At 45.9% G+C, this 17,397-nt stretch overlaps 1 protein-coding gene across 9 annotated transcripts in view; it reads right to left on the bottom strand.

Moving 5' to 3' along the window:
- LOC8036906 (disks large 1 tumor suppressor protein) overlaps window positions 1-16,696 on the bottom strand; it is a 645,442-nt gene extending 628,746 nt beyond the window's left edge. For 2 of the 9 annotated variants that reach the window (XM_042293832.1, XM_042293837.1), the window contains exons 1-3: window positions 15,852-16,125; window positions 12,698-12,829; window positions 6,985-7,124 (exon numbers count right to left, since the gene is read on the bottom strand). In XM_042293832.1, coding sequence (XP_042149766.1) covers window positions 6,985-7,124; window positions 12,698-12,829; window positions 15,852-15,855 — 276 coding nt within the window. In that variant the 5' untranslated portion in view covers window positions 15,856-16,125. Of the gene's footprint in view, window positions 1-6,984; window positions 7,125-12,697; window positions 12,830-15,851; window positions 16,126-16,215 lie in introns of those variants that run through there. The other 7 variants (XM_042293831.1, XM_042293829.1, XM_042293830.1 and 4 more) reach the window with 7 other exon arrangements.
- Window positions 16,697-17,397: the final 701 nt, after the last annotated feature.

Below are 17,397 nucleotides of genomic sequence, written 5' to 3'. Positions count from 1 at the left end.
TTTAGTAATGGCGGCTCACGGGCTCAACAGTTGCCAATTTCTCAAAGTGACAGTTTTCAACATAGTTCGCGGGCAAGAAGTTTCCAGACTCCAAGTGACATGCTAAATATTCATCACAATGCAGGGGCTCCAGAACCTGGGGGTGCAGTGGGGACAGTCGCTCCCACAGGTTCTAAACCAGTGGGGGCATGCCCCCACACTCAAAGCTGTTTCGACTGCCCCCCTCCACCCCCCCCTCTCCCCTCCCACGCCCCGTGAGGCTGTTGCATGTTGAAGCTGCACTTCATAGGCGACGAGGCACCACAGGCTAATGCAACACGAAAGACAACCCATGTGCCAAACGTGCCAACACCAGGCTATACCGCGTTGGAGCCACCGGTTTATATGGTTTATATGTGTATATTGTATATCTGTGTGTATGTATGTATGTGTGTATGTATCAGTAGTTGGTGACATGAACTCTTTCTTTGGAAGCCTTGTTAACCCGTTCGTTTGAAGTTTTCATTCATTGTTTATCCAATATGTGCGTTCTCACTAAGAAATCTCTGAAGATTCTATCAGACTGCAGCTTTCATTTCTCTGCACTGTGCTTTGTCAGTAGTCGATATATATATATATATATGTGTATATATATATATATATATATATATATATGTATATATATATAGAGAGAGAGAGAGAGGTGAACTACACGATGCGACATGAGCCTCCAGACGTCACCCCCCACATAAGATATACTTCCGGAGCCCCTGTTACCATGGAATTAAATTATTCGAGGCCTCAATTATTTGCAGTTACCTTAAAATCACAAAATTCGCAAAAATTAGGTCCTCGTGGAAATGAACGCTTTTCTCAATTTTTGGCTTGAAAATAGATGGCTAGAAAAAGAGGACTTTCTGGTCGTAAGTAGCACGTCAGCAACATCCTGGTGACTCAATCAGTTGCAGTAACTTCAATGACGGCGTCCCAAAAGTCGCTTCTTCCCATTGTGGATTACCTTTCGCTCTGAGGTCACCAAAAAGAAGCGCTCTACTCTCTCTATTTGACTAGCACCAAGAGAGATAGGGAAACAGATCCATTTACTGTCCAAGCCATATTTCAGAAAAAAGGTTGATTAAGTAATTTTGTAGGCAAGTGAGTCAATCGAGTAAGTAATCTAGTATATGCGCCCTGTCAACCAGCTTTTCTAGACGGAGAGACAGGCTTTCAGAAGCAGTTCTACAAAGCATTAGATTGTGTTCACAACGAGCTTCAACGACAATTCAAACAACCAGGCATGCAAAGTCTCACACAACTGGAGCAAATACTTTTGTGCGCTATTCAAGAGAATTAAGCCACAAACTGCAGAAGAACTTAAAAGGAAGTTGGGATCGCACGCTGCTGATCACTGAAGTGATGCGCCTTGCAGCACTTATAATGACAGTGCCAACGTCAGCGGCACCGGCTGAACAAAGTTTCAGCACACTTCGGCGTATCAAGGATTACCTCAAAGCTACATGGTCACGAAAGCGACTGACCCAGGTGATGCTGCTGTATGTAAATAGTGAGCAAACAGCAAAACTTGATCTCAACTCTATCATGAAGAAGTTTGTGTCGAGGACTGCCGAACGATGAGTTGTTTTTGGATGCCATTAAGCTCTTCCTTATTTCACGCTGTTTGAAGACATCAACTCGGGAGAAAATTAATTTCACCGCAGCCCAAAAGCGGAAAGACATATATATTTGATTTAAATAAAAATTTGTGAGTGTTTTGTTTTTATGATTCCATATTGTCCAAACTGCTTAAACCCCCCCCCCCCTCCCCACCTCGAAATACTTCCGATGCCACTGCCTAATAGAACCTATTGAGTTACGTCATTCACGGAGCCGGTTACTAACGACGACGCTAATAAAGAATCGCTTGGGTCTACCAGAAATTAAGAAGCGCTTAGTCAAACCGCCTTAGAAATTATAGCACCTATAAAATATGAGTACTAGTATGACCACCAAAATGGAGAGAAAGTAGGTATTTATTAGAAAGCATTCAAACAAACGATTGTAAGATGGTGATTCTCAATGCGCCGACGAGTGGATCTCGAGCTCTTGAGAAAGTGCTAGCACCGAGTCAAACAAATAGCAGAAATACACTCAGGCACCAACCAATCTCTTGAGCTTCGAGACAACCATTTCTGAGTACTCGTGGCAGTTAATGCTCGGTAGCGTACGACAAGCCGCCGCCCCGGACTCGAGGATTCCGACGAAGAGAGTATGAGACGCACTCTATCTTTCTTTTCCACGGCGATCCACAGTCTGAAAAAAGCGTATCGATCGGCCCAGACAATATCCATATAATCGACCCGCAGTAGCTGCGACTGTATCCTTCCTGCCAATCGTTCGGACACACGTGCCACATGACACCGCTTCTAGCACCACGCATCGACCATAGTTACGTAGTGCCTAGACGTAGCTACGGTTATGTACGTCCAGGCACTCCGTTTCATAGTAAGTTGGCAAACGCCAAAGGGCACGGTCGTGGCGAGACGGCCGGTGCATTGAAGGAAGACACGTGACTATACTCTAGCCCGCCATAATCGCAAACAGAACGAGAACAGCGGGGCGCGTCTTTCGAACATGAGTGCTCGAGGTGCACAGGACACAGGAGCGTCTTCGAAGGTACAGAACTCGCGCCGGAAACTGGACGACCGAAGCACCTCCCTGCCGTCCTTACCTCGTCCACGACTAAAGCTGCACATGGTGCAGTCGAAGCCGAGGGCGGGGGAGAAAGAAAGGCCACATTTGCAGGAATTTTGAGTGACGGGTTAATCTTCTAGGGGAGAAAAGCGAAGTCTGGGACGTGCAGAAGAGGGTCCGGGTAAGAGGAGAGTTCCACCTTCACTTTGCCTCCGTCGCTCCGATTAGCTCGAAGGGGTCATTGCGTTCGCTCTTTGCCGAGTTGGGTGAAACGAAATATAGGCACTGCGTCAAAGCATCCGGGAGAGAGTCTCGGTTGGACACCGTGGAGAGTGTCCAAACACGAGAGAGAGTGTGAACAATAAAGCACAGCTCTGTTGCTGCCATCCTTTCCCTTGGCTTCGATTGCTAGAGCACGACCAACGCAATCAAGGAAGGGATGTAAAAGGGGTTTTATAGAAAGCTATAACTTTAAGAGGCATTTGCACGGCGGCAAAGAGAGAAGCAGCTTACGCGACTTCCACCAATCGTCTTTGTTAAAGGTAATGTCTCGTTCCTAACGCCGGCAGGGCTTGTGGCTTCCGAGAGCGCCGACGAGATAGGGGAAATTTTTCGCTTCTCCCCTTTTAAATGCTGACTGACAGCTGCGAAAGATGTAAAGCGGGAAACGACGAGAGATTGAATCCCGAGTGTTGTGCACGAGATGAGAAAGCGTGGTTGGTCGCATGCTGTTGATGATCAATGTCAGCGTTTCTTTGCAAGGCAAGTCGAACTGCTGGCGAATGACGGTTGCTCGGTTTGGGGAGACTGCGATACCACAGTCTTTCGGAAACGAAGCGGTGTCTTTTTTGCATTAACAGCTCCTCGGCAAAAACCAAAAAGCAAGCACTTGCAAGGTCAATGGTATGGTGGCCTTGGATTTACAACTGACTAGGAGAGACTGTAAAACAGTGTGAAAATTTTTCAAAGTGTCATATCTCTTGGACAGCCAGCACTATGTCGCCTTGGAAGTGGTGCACAGACAAATGGCAAAGAGCACATCTCGATTTCACTGAAAAAGAAGACGAAACATTTCTCATAGCTATCGACTCCCACTTTGAGAGGTTGGAGCTAAAAATAAGTACTTTAACGACTGACTACACCGAATACGGTCGAAACAGAACAGTCATCCTGTCATTAATTGCAAGCCTTGGCATACCCGCTGAAGTGGTAACAGATAACGGGCATCAATTACGTACAGAAAAGTTTGAAGATCTAACAGCGTCAGCCATGTGCAGAACGAGGTTCTTCAGTCGTCATACCCGTGCGTGCTACGTGCCTACACAGTGTTCGAGCTGGCAAGAAGCTGAATCTCGCCACGTGCTGCGGGTGTGCATACCCACCGATGACAGAGGGTCTGCCTCAATTGGATCTTGTGGCAAGCGTTTGATATCAGCTCGATGCTCAAAGCCTTTTGAGCAAGGATGGGGCGGCCTAAGCATACACCGGAGCACCACGCAATATCATTCAAATATTGCACCAGCTGACACCATCCATTCATATCACATCATCTGATCGTCCGCACAGCTTTTTGTTAGCAAGTGGAGTTTGAAGACTTTTTGATGGCAAGAGGGCACACGCCGATACCTCCGTACCATTCTAAAGCAAACGGCTCAGGAGAATGTGCAGTCCAAGCTGTAAAGCAGTTGCTGGTCCCTTTAACACAGGGTTGGTAACTTTCTGTCTATTTGTACAGAACAATGCCCCGCACCTTTACTGGAAAAATACCTATGGAATTGTTTTTGAGATGGAAATTGCACGTCCTCATTAAAACCTAACATGGAGACGGCGATAAATACAAAGCCAGGAGGCAGCGTTAAATATAAAGCCAGAGAGGGAGGTGTGTAGAATGAACAAGCGCCGGAGCTTAGCTAGAATGTTTTCTGTGTGTAGTTGTGTGCTTCTGCATACTGTGAACTTGTGAAGTGGCTTCCAGGAAACGTTGCTGAAGTCAGCCACGACGAACACAGTGTTCATGGACAGGCAGATGCAATTCGCACACATGAATCAATTGCAACTAGGGCTGGCCGTCAATTAAAATTTGTATCCTTATTAATCATTACCCTTTTATCGATATTAATCAATTAATCAGTTCTGTTGGTCTTCAGACATAAGTCTAAAAAGTGACAAAACGACAGATTTTCCTTTTCAATATGTTTTTACTGTCATTAATGGCAAAGTCTCATTTGAAACTTGATGCTTACCACCCACAAAAAACAAAACACACAAACAATTTTTAAAAAAAAAATATTTATTCTTTATGACAGTAACCCAAAATGTTAGAGAGCTTTACTGTGAAAAACCTTTTTTCTTTCCCCGCAATTTTCCAAACTTCCCGTCAGAAACGAACCGAAGGTTTAACCGGTTAAAAACATTGATCGTGATTAAAGCATTACTCGATTAATCAAAAGGTTAATCAATCAATGGCCCAGCCCTATTTGCAACATTCTTTTCTGAAGTGCGGCGACGCTTTCTAAAGACCCAAAGGTGGCGTCAAATCGCTGCACGGTAGCAAAACGTCAGAAAGTGAGCGTTGTTCAGAAACAAAAAAATAAAAAATAAAAGTCACAAGGCCGCCCAACACGATTTGGAATACGAAGCGAGTCTCGACACACAGGACCCACGTCTCGTCGTCACCGTACACGTGCGAGGCACTTTTACCCATAGCGCCTGGACGTTACGCTCGCGTTACACGCAAACCAAATCCACTGACGTGTCAGCAACTGCAATCTCGTTTGGGGGTAAAGTGTCATATCAGTGCAAAGGTTGTGTCACTGCAACAGGTCACTGTTTGGTCACGCCAGTGCACGACTTCTACTTGTTCATATCAAATCCCATTAACACACATGCATTTGCTTGGGACCGAGTTCGTGCAATCTCTCACACCGAGAGAACACACTGGCGCCATCTATGAGGTAACCTGGAACTGTGTTTCACTAGGGCAAAAGTTTTGTGGTATTTGCGAGGTAAAACATACATACTACCTATGAGAAATGGTCGTTTGTGATAGTGTCAAAAGTTGTTCGAGCCAAAAAAGAGAGTGATGCACCAAAAAAATAGGATATGTACTGAAGCTGAGAGTGTTCCACAGTTACCCGAAGGATGACGCGTAAGCGGTCGCAAGTGCATAAAGCAGCCTTTAGTCACGAGTCTGCAATTTTTAATTTGATTATTAGTGGTGGCAATGAAAAGCACACCCCTCGTAGTGTTCGCAGTCGGTCGTCTTTGTGTGTCTGTTAGAATAAGACGTCAACCCGAGCCTGGCATCTGCAGATATAATGCCGCGCTCGTGCTCCATGATACGTAAACATATTCATTGTTGCATGTTTGCGTGTGTTTTGAAGTATGGCATTAGCCATACAAGATACACATTTAGACCGACTTCATCGTTCCTGCACCAAATCCCATGAGAGTGAAGAGGTGCAGACGCCATTGGACGCAGCAAAGTCTACGAAGCAGACGACACATCGTGCTGCGCAGCCTGCACCCGCTCATGCAGGTGGTCACGTCGCTGTCAGCGACACGAGGCTAATGCTGTCAAGCACAGCTGAAGTTTCAATTCTAATTTGTAATCTTTCTTTTCTTTTTTGAATGAGTGATGCAAGGCCTTTAATAATACTCCTTGAGATGATGCTGCACAATATCCTAAGATATAGTATATTTGAAATTACACACCTCTCCAGTACATATCACCCGGGCAAAAAATGCCAAGTCACTGAGCTTCAGGTGCAAGTGCAGCATCTGATATTCCGCAGGAGAAAGCTATCACGCATGTTCAGAGTGTGTTCAACTGCCCAGTAGAGAAAGATGACAATCAGCAGATGGTAATTATTGGAATGGTCTATACGTGAATATCAGGGCATACAGATATTTGTTTTCTGCGAATGCCTGATGCGAAATTCCCGCGTCTGCATGCCCCACCTGCAGCCTACTTTGTTTTACCTTACTACAAACAGCGGAGGGTGCTATGAGCCACTGAAGCCGATGCAATGCTGTGCAAGTGTCATGTGACCTGTGAAAGGGGAATGGTGAAGACGGAGGGCCCCAGTCACGTGACCTGTTTACAGCGCTGGATTGACTGGGGTGGCTCGTAGCGTCTGCTGCGGTCCTTCATAAAATGAAATGGAGTATGCCAACCTGGCAGAACCCCGGAGCGACAAGCCCCAGTTTGGGTGATGCCGTCTCGAGGTAAGGAAAAGCGTTTGTGATTCTGCGAGCGGACGACGGCTCGAGCAACGGTGCCTCGACCAGGGCAAAGTGGCAGGAGGGACTCACCTCGTTGCTGCTGTTGGCGTGCGTTCCGGTGATTGGAGGGCTGTTTTCCCACTTGCATGCAATCTGAAGGGTCTCGGCAGTTTTCTGCTGAATACTTTTGCTGTCGTCCAGTAGTGTAATCTCGTAGAACTCTTGAATGTCTGCGATAAAATTGCAATTCTCAGATCAGGTTCAGTTCAGGTTTGCGGAGCTAAAAACATGAAGGATGTGTGTCACAGCATGTGAATGCCACTGACCTACACGCACATTTGTAAAACACGAAAATATGTGAGGGGTAAACTGTAAAAAATGTATGATATTGCTAGGCAACCGTGTTGCATACATGAAACATTCTTGCAGCACATACGTCTAGCAATACTTTGAGTCTCCAGACGCCTACGTTCATGGCAATCTTGATCAGATAGTTTAACGCGTATTGCGTGTACACTTGATAGTTATTCCTAAAATGAAGCAATACTATTGCAAATCGGCCTGATAAACCTGGCGATCTACCAGAGCCTTCCATGCTCGCAAGCTCCTCTCACCCAGTGAGCACGAATGGTTGAGCTCCTCCTCGCCTACCCTTTGGTAACTTGACCTCTCCGCTAACCAATCAGCGTCGGGCACCTCACTCCTCCTCTCCCACCCGTCAACCAATCAGCGTCGAGCCTCGCGGCCACGCTTTTACCTGGGCTTCACTAAAAGCCAAACAACTTGCCAAAGAATGTTTCACAATAAAAAAGAGAATTAGTGGCAGCACCTTAGTCATACGTTTAAGGGTCGGTGAACTTCGGTATTGAGACTAATACTATTTTTTTTAACAAGTACGCCATTGGTTGTCACTATGGTCACATGATCGCCTAAGCCATTCAATGAGAGCAGGGCACCACCTGCGAGATTCCTGATGCAGCAGCTACACTGTTGCAATGGCCACCAAAGTTGGAAATGTACCACACCAATGAAATCTCTTAGATTTTGGTGGGCACAAATGTTGCGTATTTATCGGATCACCTGTAACGCTTTCTCAATAACATATTGTATGTCCAAAAAAATCAATTTCTTGTTAGTTGTAGCAATAGATATAAGTAACTTTATCACTTAGAAAGGTGTTCTCACCAAATGCAACCAATTTGCTAGTTACAGTTGGGGTTAAGGAGAAAAACTTCTCTGGTAACCAAAAGCCAATACGAAGTAAGAAATGCACAATGCAAGCAGATCGCATTAGCTCCCATGTGACACTGTCTATGGAAGTCTTTCAAACCCTTTGAAGACACTCTAAATCTGATCTAGATCACAGCAAACACGAAAGCCTCATGACATAATTGGGCATTGCAAATATGTTGCTGATTCATATTCCCTTCGCAAAATCTAACTTGAATAAATTTTCCCTGCTTCTGCAGGCCATAGTCGACTGGAATGAGTTGGCAAGCAAAACCGCACAGACAACAAACCATGACACGCTTGTTTCATTGTTAGGTGGCTCTTTATCATGACATCTATTATGTTTTCTTCCTCTCTAAGATGTACATGTACCTTTGGTGCCTTTACATTTCCACTTGTTAATTTCATCATTGCTGAGTAAGTCTTTACTATAAGGTTTTCTATGTACCCTCTTTTTTGGTAGCACTTGTACATTTCTTCTGTATTACTTTTTAATCACTCAGAACTTATTACATGCTGGTGTGCGTGACCACGAGTTATTGAGCTCTGTTAGCGTGATTATGTTTCCTTTTATATTTTCATACAATTACAACATTGTGCGACTATGATGACCTTATATGTACCTCCTCTATGTAATGCCCTTGTGGGCCTTTAGAGGTAATTAAATAAATAAATAAATAAATACTCTATTTAAGCTGCGTGGCACAGTTGGCATGAACACGACATCGGTGTGTTTTTTTTGTTGTTTTTTTTTCCACTTGCTCAGAAAGAGAAGGGACAGGAACCAAATTTTATTGCTTCAATTAGTGCCTTGAACGGGCACTTTCCACCACACTATATTCAGCGACAGGCTAAAAATTTGTTAGATGCTTCATTTCCGGCACAAGCCTTCTCCCTTGGATAACACTTCGTCTCAAGCGTACACAAAGAGCAGCACAAGACAATGATCGTGTGCCAAGGCAGGGAGTGCTCGTACCGAAATCTTAGCCCGTCACAAACTATAATCACATCAATAATGTCCTTTCGAATCTAAGAAAAAAAGAAGGAAAAAATTGGGCAACCACTCATACTCCGTAGTATGGGGTGCAACCGTAGAAACGTGCACATTTGGTAGGATTCACAAAAATTAACTTTTTCTGATTCTTAGAGGCCCACATTGGGTAAGCTTTTTCGTGGTCTTTTTTTTTTCTTTTTTTTTTCACACAGATTTGGCGTTTTTTGTTGCCCGTTACTGGCGTCAGTCAGAAAGATTGGCATCAATCGAGGCTTATGTTGAAGTCTCAATTTTGACTCGTGCATGTGCTGACGACGCCGTCAAAGTCTGTAAGAAAGGCAGGAACGTGTCAAGCTATGTTGAGTGGCTTTTTGTCCCGTCTCGCCGTCCATAAAATGGAGTAAATAAAATTGAACTGAACTAAAAATAAGACACGTTCCCCAACCTCTGGAGATCACACACGAGACCCAAACACACGAAAAACCTCCCAGTACCAACGAGGGAGCGAGACAAGGAGCACGGTTCCCCAAGAACAAGGCAACCTCACAGACAGCCCAGTGCAGGTTACAATGCATGGAAAGCGTCCCTGACCAGAGAGTTCACCGCGTCCAAAAGAGCGGTCCCTCGATTTTCACCTGGTGACGTCATAGAAGTATCATGCTGTCGCCAATCGCGATCCTGGCGATGTCATAGCAGCAGTCGTGGAAATGGCAGACGCAAGCTTCAGCAGCCAGGAGTTGGGACGCCGTGACAATGGCGACACTCGCCTTCTCTCGTGTTTTTTGCCGACATTCCTACCACCAACCACCAGGACCGCGACGTATGACGGCGTGACACTCCAATAGGACACTAAACGCATCAATCGAAGACGCGTTCCAGGCACCATAGTATCGGGTGTCTCAAATAGCGGCCAGAATCTTTAGATCGACCGCAAAATTCGGTTTCTTAACCTATCGCGCTACGAATTTGTGCCGCGTTGCCCGCAGGTGGTGCATCTTTTCTATAAAATTTGCAAAGGGTGAACCTACCTGAGGAAAAAGTAAAGAAAGAAAAAGGCATAACTCCTATAGAAACCCAGCGAAGCCACCGGTTTTCAATCAATGGGCGCCCTACTGTTTGAAGACCAGTGACTTCACTGCGTTTCCATAAGAGTTAAGCAGTTTTCTTTTTTTACTTTTTCCTCAGGCATGTTCGCTCTTTGCAAATTTTATAGAAAAAATGCACCACCTGTGGGCAACACTGCAGAAAATCGTAGCGCGATAGGTTAAGAAAAGGAATTTTGCGGTCAATCTAAAGGGCCTGGCCGCTACTTGAGACACCCGGTATATAGGCTATGTTCCAAATCAGTGGAGTATACCGTAGAATACCGTGCATCCGCTCATATCACACTAAGCGCCCATACCTGAATTTGTAAGATCTGAGAATATATGAACAGTACATTAATATGTAAAATTGATGGCCGGACAAGCAGACATCCCCCATTTTTTTGCGATTATCTCTAAATTTTGAGTGGGCGCTTGCCCGGTATCTTACGGTAAAACCATGGATACATATTTCTTACACCAAAGCGTAGGCTGTTTTTTTTTTTGCAGGTACAATACCATTTTGGGCTTTTCCCGTTTCTCCTTAATTTTGATAAAGCTTTCCCCGGGCCTTCTTTTCAGGGAATGTACGGTAGGTGCGGAAGCCTACCGTAATACGCCGAGTGATTGGGGCCCACGCAAAAGTCGGAGATGATCAGGAAAACATGGGAATGGGCGCTCGTTACATCAGAAAGGAGAAAAACGGCAGGGGCAATTGCTCGGTTAGGCACCCAATTGGTCTGACGGAACGACACAGGAGCGGTACAAGGGCCTGGCGGAGCCCCCAATTCTTGAAGCGGCCGCAATGCTCTCGTCGAGCTTGTTTTGAACCAGCGCTCTAGTCTCGACCTTTACCGCTTTGCACCGATGCATGCGCGTAAGGTTTTGCCATTGTGCGCCAGCTTCTTGGAGAAGTGGCCAATGAAGGAGAACGCCTCAGATAGTTCAGTGGTCTCTGAGGTTTTCTGGGGTGGGCGCTTTATACATTCCCTAGTGACGAGTCAAGCTATAGGGCGCGCTTTATTCGGCTCGATTTCCACAGAACTCGGTGGGCTTGTGGACCGAATCCCTTATGTAAACTTTCTCGGTTGATTGTGGGGCTCAGATCGGACCATACGCTGCTTCGGCATTCGGCTGGCTCTCGTGTTCTATCAGTGCTTCGCCGATTGAATGCGAGACCTGACTAAATGCTGACATACCGTTCGGACGTGTCAACATTATTGCCCCCATGGGTCTAGTTCTCAACTTGGCAGCTAGGGGCACGAGAGCTGGATCCACCCTCCAATAGGAAGGACTAGAACGTTTAAGAAGTAGGGAGTGGGCACTTGCTGTGGCACGGGCACATGCTCGGTATTTTGCTACATTTATACACGAACTCAACTCTGTGACGTCACGGCGTGGTGGTGGCGCGTCGGTCGCACTTCCGGTCTGGGGCTGTGGGCAGAAGTCCCCATGCCAGACGTGTATGCCTTCGTTGTTTTGAAATAAATTAGACAAAAACCTGCCTTCTCGTCAAAACGCCGTGACTGGGGCCGTACCAAAAGTGTCGAGAAAGGTTTGAAGATCAGTTTTCACATGCTCGGTTCGTCCGAGAATCTGGATATGTGCCGTGAAAAGAGAAAAGCAGACGCCGTCGGACAACGATTGCTTGGGCGGGAAGCACTTTGGGTTGAATTCACGGATACTTGTAGTCATCAGATTTATTTCTTTTGTTCCAACATGAACGCCAGAAAATCGTCTAGTTGTGCGGGCCCCCTGCGGACTACGTTTAGTGCGTCTTCAAGTTCAAATAACCGCCTGATCGTTCGAACTGTCGTCTGCTCTTTCAAACGTTTCTGCTTGTCGTCTGCTCTCTTAGACGACGCCAGCTTGTAGACCAGATGTTGGCCTGGTACTTGCGATAAAACATACATGGAGGCCTCAAAAGACTTAAATTTGAAGGTTGGTAAGCGGGCTCGATGTAAACAGTAGAAGGAGATCGATGTTGATCATTGTTACCAGTGACCATCACCAACTTGTTATCCCTAATTCACTTGGTCCGATTCTGCTTGCGAATTTCAGTATCGACGTCGACCATTTCAGCTACGGTTCACGGTTTTGCAGCCCGAGCGGCGTCCCGACTGAAAATTGCGAGCGAAATGGCATCATGCGAATCAGGCTTTAGCGTACATACTGCGGTGTCCACGCGAAATGAATCGCCACATGTCACATTATTCACGCAAAGTTTTGTTGTGTAACGAGCCTCGGTAACTTCGCTGAGGCCGCTCCAGTAGTCAGACATCGCCCAGGAAGACGTAGAATCAACAATTCGAACGCGAAAAAGGGCAGGGGGACTCATAACAACGCCGACAACATTGCATTTCATGGTTTGTTTATGGGCGACGGCAAGCTCCTTGCCCACACCCCCCTCGCGCATGTGCGGCGCCAGTGGCGTCCGCTAGGGGCGCTCCGGTTTGTTTGTAAACATGAGTTGGTGAATACAGAAGCGCTTTCTCACCAAGCAGCGCCTGGAAGAGCCTGCTCTTGAAGATGCGGATGACACGTTCGATGGCGTTGCGCAGCTGCTTGTCCTGTGGCTTGTTCAGTCTGCTGTGGTACTCCTCCAGCAGTTCCAGAGCCCTGTGGGCCTCTGAGAGGGGAGCAACGAGAACAAATCGGGCAACATTGAGGCACATGTTGCTCGAAAGAGCCAAGGGTAGTCCTAGAGCCATTCAACATAAACTAGGCTTAGAGTGTCAGCGCTCCGTTCCCCTAAGATCTAGCAGGCACAGTCAATTTAACGCTTAGTGCGGAGCAGGCGCAGTTGGCAACAATCGCCATTTGGAAATGCGACTTCCTGAGCCTTCTGTACAGCGTCGGGAAGATCGGGCGGTGTTATTTTTTTTGTCGCAGACCGCTGTAACAATTCTGGAGGAAAGAAAACCGTATCCTAAGATTTCGGATAAAAATCTGGAAACCGTAGCCGAAGTGTCCTTACTTGGGAGCAGATTATTGAGTGGCTCTAGGTAGCCCCAAGTACCCAGTGGCCTTTGGCCAGTCTTTGAAACGCGAAAGAGGAATACGAGCAAACACTTCAATGCTTGCGCCGTGACTGGTCAAAGGAAGAAAAAGAAACCGCATCAATGCCAGCTGCTTTTGGAACAAAGGAATTTTGTATTGCGAACAGTGTCAATAGAAGATTATCTGCAGCATCTGTCATAGCTGTCATTTCTTTCTTTGACTGGTCGTTACACTTAATTAAGTGCGTCGAGTAATAGCGGTGATATAAATAATGATGAAAAAAACAATCCTGCCTCTGCGTAATGTGCGAAAATGCCCCGAGAGTTTGATGAAACAAATTATGCTCATTGATTAAGGATGCGGAACGTAAAATATTTGTGTCTGACATGGCTTCCCAAAACTAGGGCAATATTTCTGTATGTACGGTTTTCCTGACAGCATAGCGACTTTATTTCCACTTTAGAATAAAAAAGTTCAATTAGAGACGTCTGTTACGTCAAGAGAGCTCATTTCTTTCAACTTGCTGATTTCCTCAATATTTCCGTGTGTTATTATTTATATTCTGAAAACAAATTCAAGTATGGAGATTTTAACAAATGTGGGAAGTGATGAACCAGTAAAATACATTTCAGCAACTCTTTACATAGGCACGAAAGTCGACCATCAAAACTCCCCCTGCTGCTAGTACAACATTTTGGTTGCTACAATATTGTATCAATTCTTAGAAAAAAACAAGATGATGCAGTATGTGCACCAAGGTTCCAAGGTACCTTGATACAACGAACTATAAATTGGAGGTTTTCTTGTTTTAATATACTAAAGGTACACACTTGGATCAACCTTCCTAGATAACACAGGAACACCATTTCTAGTGCCTGTAACTGAATTAAGTTACTTTTAAAATTAACCTGCTGGTCTGAACAGATTGGAAAAGCTTTATTGCTTCATGAATGAATCCATAAATGACATTGATTATTCTTACGAAATACCTTTGTCGAACGAGTAGACAGCAAACACTTTTTTTATCAGTTCAAAAACAGGAGCAGACAGTTCCATATACTCTGCTGGTGGTGGGGATTAATAATGTGCAAATAAATTCCCCAGTGAAACCAAGTAGGTTATGCCATGTCAACTCAGAAGGTGACTGATGAGAAGTTGTTTTAAGCTTGTGCCTTTGGACCTCCATGAAACAACGTTTTAAGAAATTTAAAAGTTCATGAAGAATTGCTTTCTGCAACTTTTCCCAGTCAAAAGTAATGTTAAAGCATTGAACAGAAATTATCCAAAGGTGAGGAACAGTATTTTACCTAGATGCATTCACAATATGCACCTTTTACATTATGAGCCGTGACTGTAACTGTCAAGTCATGATTGCTTTGATACTAAGAGTTTTGAAATTGAATATAATGTTATCTTACAGAAGCAGTATGTTACATTTAAAAATGACTTCTACTCAATCCGAGTTACTAGTTATTTACCTAGGTACCAACATGGAGAACCGCCCAGAACATGCCTTGAATGCTCTGTTGTTCAGTAGAAATCACTCAAAATTCCAATGCATCTGACATAACACAAGCCTGAGACTGCAGGAAGCAAAAGACTGTGTTCATGCAGTTTTTTTGCTTCCTACAGGCTCGGGGGTTCGTTTGCGCCCAGACTTGTTGCAATGCATCCTTGTTTTTGTTCTATTAAATTTATTTAAAAGGTTTACATCGGTAAACACATGTCAGTGCCACTGTTTAGCGGCAGACATTTTTATTGGCTTTATTTAGGCAAGACAAGAAACTCAAATACTGTTTCATTTGAAATGCAAGCATCCCTCTCGAAGATGACTTTTTAAAAAATACAGCTACATGAAAGGCGTGGTCTATGAAAGCTCGAATACATTTAATTGATTCAAGACGTTTCACATGTAAGGCTATGATGCCTCGTCAGACTGAGACTCTCAAAGGAAAAGATGAACCCGTGACTCATGAATTCGTCACCGGGATTGCGTATATCGGCCTCTGGAAACACCCGACACGAAAATGTCACGTTGGTGACCGGTCACGTACAAAATAAGAGCACTGGAAGAGTTGCATAACACAAATCGGATCTGCATCACCCTACACGCGAAAAACGCTGTCAGATCCTCATCGCACGCTGGTGCTTTCTGCGATTACGCCGTTTTAACCTTTAACAACCTCGAAAGGTTAATTTGATTCCAGCGCACTCGTGCGCGAAAAAATCGCTCCTCTGACTGCAAAAATATTCTCGCTATGTTTTTACTTTCTCCCCTCCATTTCTAAACTTTACACAAACCAGGGTCTTCGCTTGACAGGAATAGTGAACCAAAATCTCCATTACTTATGCAACGTGCACCAAAAACCGATCGAGCTGTCAGGCTACCGGAGGCGATGCTGCGCTCGCCGACCGACCACCGCGTCTCGAGCGCTACGCCGTCGTCGCGAGCTCGGTTATCTCCATCCCGCGCACGACCTAGGAAAAGAAATCTGCTCCTATCATGCAGCAGCGTAATCTCCAACAGTGCAGCAGCTCGCAGCAATCACAACAGCGGGCGCTCCGACAGATCCGCATCACGAGCGCGGAGCGAAAACCACTGCCCGACGCAGTGGATCGAGCGTAGGCAAGTGCAGGCAGCAGCTACTGACCCATGGTCGCTGGCAGAGGCGGCCGTTATCCCGTCGTTTCTCGCGGTGCCACAGCACCCCGGAGAAGCTCAACCCGGCGATGCATCGTCACACGACACAGGTCAAGCACACAACACACAGCATCACGAAACACCGAGCGGCGAGGCACGGCGAATCCTGCGGCACGAGAGTGGTTTCCTGTTTTTCTTTTTTTGTTTCGGGGGGGCCAGTGACAAATCGCGGAGGCGGGAGGGGGGGAAGGAAGCACCGCAAAGCTCTCTCGGAGGGGGCAGCGGTGCGTCAGAGCGCGGTCGGTTCCCCGGCGGTCGGCACGATTTTCGGAGTTTTCAGCGACACATTAGGCCTACTACTGAAATGATCTTACCACCTTGTTTACGGACTGGCATGGCCGTTGTCAAAGCAGCAGCCGCGGCGGACTAGCGTCGGGTATCCAGCGAGCGACACCTTCGTCGCTTCTGCACGAACGAGTGGGCAAACCGCGCAGACTCCAGGGCAGTGTTTTGCGCGAGCAGGGAATGGCTCGGAATCCGCGTTTTCCGCACGACAGCAGCAAGTGGTCCGGCCTTTCGCAGCGGAGACGACACGAAGTCCCCCTGATATACCGCACCGCGAAAAAGAGAAGCGCCGCTGACAGTCGGAGAGCGGCGCTACAAACCAAGATGGCGGCACCCAAGTTGCTTGGGTGTCACGTGGGACGGGTGGTCCAATGAGGTGCAGAGGCTGATCGGGCTCGTCCGTTCATTGGCTCGTGAGAGAACGCGGTAGTTTGATTCTCCGGCTGCGCAAAGCGGCGTGCGCCGTCAGAGCTGTCAAACCGTCAGCTGGGGCGTGCTATGTGGGATAGCAAAACCGCGGCATACTGCGCACTCGTGGCTCATCCGCGCTCAGCTTCAAACTCAGTGTGCTAATAAAGATTATTATTATTATTAACCAATAACGTCGAGAGTAAAAGAAGTTATTCTACTATAAAACTTTTTTTTTCCTTTTTGCTGCACTTACATTTTGCGTTCCCCACTCTAAAAGAAAAAAAAAACTGTTTTTTTTTTTTTTGCAGAACATGAGACATCGAATTACAGGGTAGAATAGAAGGACCCCAGCGAATGACGAAAATCATAATCCGATTAGATTTAAAGGGAAGATGGGGCACTTCTACATTTGAGAAAAAACACATGAATTGCGTTCATTTGGCCTTTAGAATAACAGATATCAAAATTATATTTCAATGCGACGCGCCGGAGAGCCACAAGAGCAATTTCAAAATAGGGCTGAAGCCCCGCCCCCCTAGCCTTGGGCAGCCAAAAGAGCCGTCGATGACGTCACCGACAGCGACTGTCTTTAGCGTTTTTCTCGCGTTTAACAATACTTACGCAGCAAATGGTTTGGGTATTCGGGTTCACAGGGTAAAAATACACTAGAATTCACTTCTAACTCATTTTTTCCAAGAAGCTCCGTAGCTTCCCTTTAAAAAAAGGAGATGTGCACAGGAACAATGAGCAAGTAAAACTGCCTTTGTGCACACCGCACTTTTTAATAGTTTTTTAAGCTT

The sequence above is a fragment of the Ixodes scapularis genome, unplaced genomic scaffold, assembly GCF_016920785.2.
Source record: "Ixodes scapularis isolate PalLabHiFi unplaced genomic scaffold, ASM1692078v2 PGA_scaffold5__190_contigs__length_132052651, whole genome shotgun sequence".
Lineage (NCBI taxonomy): Eukaryota > Metazoa > Arthropoda > Arachnida > Ixodida > Ixodidae > Ixodes > Ixodes scapularis.
Note: the sequence above shows the minus strand (reverse complement) of the source record. Positions and strands in the feature narration are given on the sequence as shown.